The following is a 4,187-nucleotide window of genomic DNA, read 5'->3' on the forward strand; positions in this document are numbered from 1 at the left end:
CCCTCCTGCTCACCTGCCGGGGCCCTCACAGACAAGTCTCTCAACGGCACGACAACGACTACCGGCTCTCCTGCCTCTGGAACAGCACCATGAACCTGCGGTACCAGCCCGCCCCAGGAGCCAGACCAGAGGCAGCCAGGAAAGAGGGCTGGGCATCACCTCCACCTAACTCCTTATGGCACCTCAACTCCGCCTGGGTGAAGAACACCTCGCGCTGGTCAGGCCAGGTCATGCTGCAGACGGGCCTCTTGCCAGGCAGCGCTCCTCCACCCGTGGCCTCCAGCCTCCTTACGGTGCAATGCTCATCCGCTTCATGCGCTGCACCCGAATGCTTCCACCACAACGTCACCATCGAGATGACCGCGCAGGACACGCGGCTCTTCGTGCTTTGGCCGCAAACGCGCTTGATCCGCACGTGGCAACCGGTAGAGCTGGGCTGGTGTGCGCGTCTCAAGAGTGCCAGCTGGCAGTACCGCTTCAGCAGCCAGGGAGGCAGCCCCTCTACCCTTCTCATTCCCAGCACTGAGCACCAAGACACACCACCACCTGCTAGCTATCCAACAGCCGAATTGCAACAGACCTGTGCCACCTACTACAGCTACTGCTTGACCGTGCGCTACAGGGACCACGGCCTCCATCTTGCTTCGGTCAGCATCGAGCAGATGCCTCAGATAAACCTCAGCCTCTCTCTCCAGGTAGGACCTGACTTGCTGAACATCCTTAGCGCCAGCTCCAAGCTCCTCAGTGTTCCTCAACAGGCCCTCAGCCTCTCCTGGAGGTTTCAGCCCCTTAGCCCGAGGATGCTGGCCTACACACTGGTGGACACACAGGCTACAGGAGGCTGGCTCCATTCCTACAGTTCCTTTACTCTTCAGAGCAATTTCTGTGCCATTGCCACACCTCAGAGCCTGGGGGAGATGGTGGTGGCCAGCATTCACGTCCATCTTGATGGCAGCAAGAGGTTCGAGGACCTGACAGGACAACTACATCTACTCAACGGGACCCTGAGCCTAGCTGCAGGGAGAGAAACTCCCACCCAGGTCAGCCTTCACCCAGGCAAGACCAACAGTAGCACTTACACTTCCAGGTACAACCACGGAACGTTTTACACGACCAAAGAAAGCAACAGCCCTATTTCCATAGGTGGCCCTGTCGTAAGGTATCGAACCCAGAGCCTTCTGCGCATACACATTTTTAGTGATCAGTGCTTATTTCTGGATGGAGTCCGAAGCCTGTGGAGAGAAGACACGTGCAGGCTTGGTGCCTTGACCGACTGGCAGAGGGTCCATTGTGTCTGCAATATGAAGCGGAGTCGCGGACTTCTGTCAGTCCAGGCTGCGTCAAACGCATCCACGTTCGACATCAAGTTCCTGGCAGCCAAAGTCCTAGTTGCCCCCAACACATTAGATCTGGGCGAAACCCTGACAGCAGACACACCTAAAAACCCAGTGACCCTCTTAACAGTGCTCGTTATTTTTGCTCTCTACTTTCTTCTGTCCCTCTGGGCCACGAGAAAAGACAGGGCTGACAGGAACAGCAAAGACAAGATCATAGCTCTGTTGGACAACGACCCCTTTGACGAAGCCAGCTTTTTGGTCACTTTATACACAGGCAGTCGCTGGGGAGCTGGAACCAAAGCGGATGTCTTTCTTCAGCTCATCGGCCAGAATGGCACCAGTGACGTCCATTGTTTACGGCACCCACATTTGCCATCTTTCCAACAAGGAAGCATTGATTGCTTTCTGTTAACTACCAAGAAAGACTTGGGAGACATTCGTTCCTTCAGGATCTGGCACAATAACAAGGGCCCATCTCCAAGCTGGTTCTTAAGCAGAGCCAAAGTGGAGGATATGGCCACCAGCAAGACCTGGTTCTTTATGTGCAGGCAATGGCTTTCTCTTGACAAGGGTGATCACTCACTACAAAGGACATTTTCCGTCACAAACCCCAAGACACCTCTCAGCAGAATGGACTATTTTTTGATTAATCTTGCCAACAGCCTGAGAGGGGACCACCCGTGGCTCTCCATTTTTGCTCACGTTCCCACTGACACTTTCAGCAGGTTCCAAAGGTTGTCTGTGCGTTTAGCAATGTTACTATTAAACTTGGCTCTTAACATTATGTTCTTTAATGCTGACAAGAATCAAGAATCTCTGGTATCCTTGAGGTTCCTGAGATCAGTAACAACAGGAATTCAACGTGCTTTGCTTACCGCACCTGTGGAAATGATTATAATCGCCTTATTGAAGTATTCCCACAAGGAACGTTCTCCTTGTGGTACGGCTCAGACGGACCCAAGGACAAGTTCACCCCTCCTGTCTGGAAAGCTTAAGAACTGGAAGGAATGTTTGCAAAAATTGTACCTTTCAGAAACTCCAGCACAATCGAGGAATATCAGTCCCTTGGAGAACCTTCCTGGTCCCAGCAACTCACAGAGCCCGCCACGTTCCAGAAAGGCAAGAAGCAAGGGAGCTCCCCAAAACTGGAGTAACCGCACAGATTCTGAAAAAGATGCAAAAGGAATTGGAACAGAGGAGCAGACAACAACTGCAAATTCCCCTCCAATGGCTAAGGCCCACCAGAGAAGGTCACCGCCAAATTCCAATTTTAGTAATCAAGATGCAGAAGAAGGGGCCAACTTCCAGAAAGAAAGGAAACCACTGAGCATTACCTCCATGCCCTTTGGCAAGAGACCACGCAGTGATTTTCAGTGGTGGTCCGCCCGTCTCTTGTGGGCTATAATAATAGCTGTCAGTGGGCTATCATCATTTTTCATTGTGTCATACGGTTTGTCTTACAGCTATCAAACTTCACTACAGTGGCTTTTAGCATCTTCAGCCTTCTTTATTAAGAACGTGTTTTTAATTTCAACTCTAAAAATCATTTTTTTCTCAGCTGTGAGAACAATTCGTGCAAAATACTGCGAAAACATCACATGGTTAACTCACGAAAAGCATGCTGAGATTAAGTTGGCTAAAGAAACAATGAGTGCTGATGAGATGAGAGAGGTGCACTTGAAACTTGCTAAAGTCAGAGCCACCAAGCACTATAAGCCTTTAGAAGCTGATGAAATTGCAAACATGCTCAAAAAGGCAAAAATTAAAGTCAAGGCATTTACTCTCATGAAAGCTTTCATCAGTCACCTTGTCTTTTTATCAGTGCTATTCCATTTAGTCTATTCCACTGCGAACGCCAACAGTTTCCACTACAACCGATTCATCCGGAACCAAATCTCTCCACAGATCTCCAGCGCAGCTAAGCTAGAACATATCTACGTGTGGGTGAAAGACTCCTCCTTGCCTTTGATCCACAATGACATTCAGCCAACCTTTCGTCCAGAGAGCTGGTCCAAAATCATTGGTTTGCCCAGGATGAGGCAAGTCCGGGCTAAACGGACCCAGAAGAAATGTTTCCATCCTCATAGCTTCATAAATAACTTTGTGATCAGTAAAAGCCATTGTCTTCACAAATATGGCAGCGACATCCCAGAGAAAGGTGACTACGCTGGCACTTGGACAAAGGTTGCAAACCAGTCCGCTTCCAAGGATGCCAGCAGTTACGGCGGGTTCACTTACCAGCCAAACAGGGCTCCGTGGATGTACTACTTGTACGGAGATTTGCACACATATGGACCAGCAGGCTACACGTTCTACTCCTTCCCTGAAGAAGGAAGGCCTAACTCAACGACAAGGCTGGATGCTCTCGCAGTTTTGAAAACTCTAAAATATTCTCAGTTCCTTTCTAACGTGCGCCGGGCACAAAGATCCACCTTGGCAGCCCTTCCCAGAATCTCCTCAATGACCCTCGTGGTGGTGGTGTACTTCTTTGTGTTTATGGCTTTTGGCTACCTTGTGTTTGGGCAGCATGAACGGCGTTACAATAACATGATTCACTCGGCTCAGACCGTAGTCTCTTACTGCGTCTCAGCCTTCAGAGATACCACATTTTCATCTAACAGGTTGCTGGGCAGTCTTTTCCTAGCCTCGTTCGTGTTGATGATGATCTGTGTCGAGATCAATCTCTCCCGAGCTGTTATTCTGTCTGCCTACAGAGATAGGAAACAAGCGGTATATGAAGAACCATCGGATGAAGCACAAGTGGTTACTTTCGTAGTGCAAAGGCTCAGAAGGATATTTTATCATCTGAGCTGTAACACATCCAAAACCAGTGAGCCTGATTTTTTTCAC

General features: G+C 49.8%; 1 protein-coding gene across 1 annotated transcript; it reads left to right on the top strand.

The window, feature by feature from the left end:
* Positions 1 to 8: 8 nt before the first annotated feature.
* Positions 9 to 3,905, top strand: LOC104157969 (polycystic kidney disease and receptor for egg jelly-related protein-like; the record flags this gene model as incomplete). Its single annotated transcript, XM_009695519.1, has 1 exon — positions 9 to 3,905. A coding segment is annotated over one exon (3,897 nt), but the record flags the coding sequence as incomplete, so codon positions are not given.
* Positions 3,906 to 4,187: the final 282 nt, after the last annotated feature.

Source organism: Cariama cristata, unplaced genomic scaffold (assembly GCF_000690535.1).
Source record: "Cariama cristata isolate BGI_N322 unplaced genomic scaffold, ASM69053v1 scaffold5212, whole genome shotgun sequence".
In the NCBI taxonomy this organism is placed as follows: domain Eukaryota; kingdom Metazoa; phylum Chordata; class Aves; order Cariamiformes; family Cariamidae; genus Cariama; species Cariama cristata.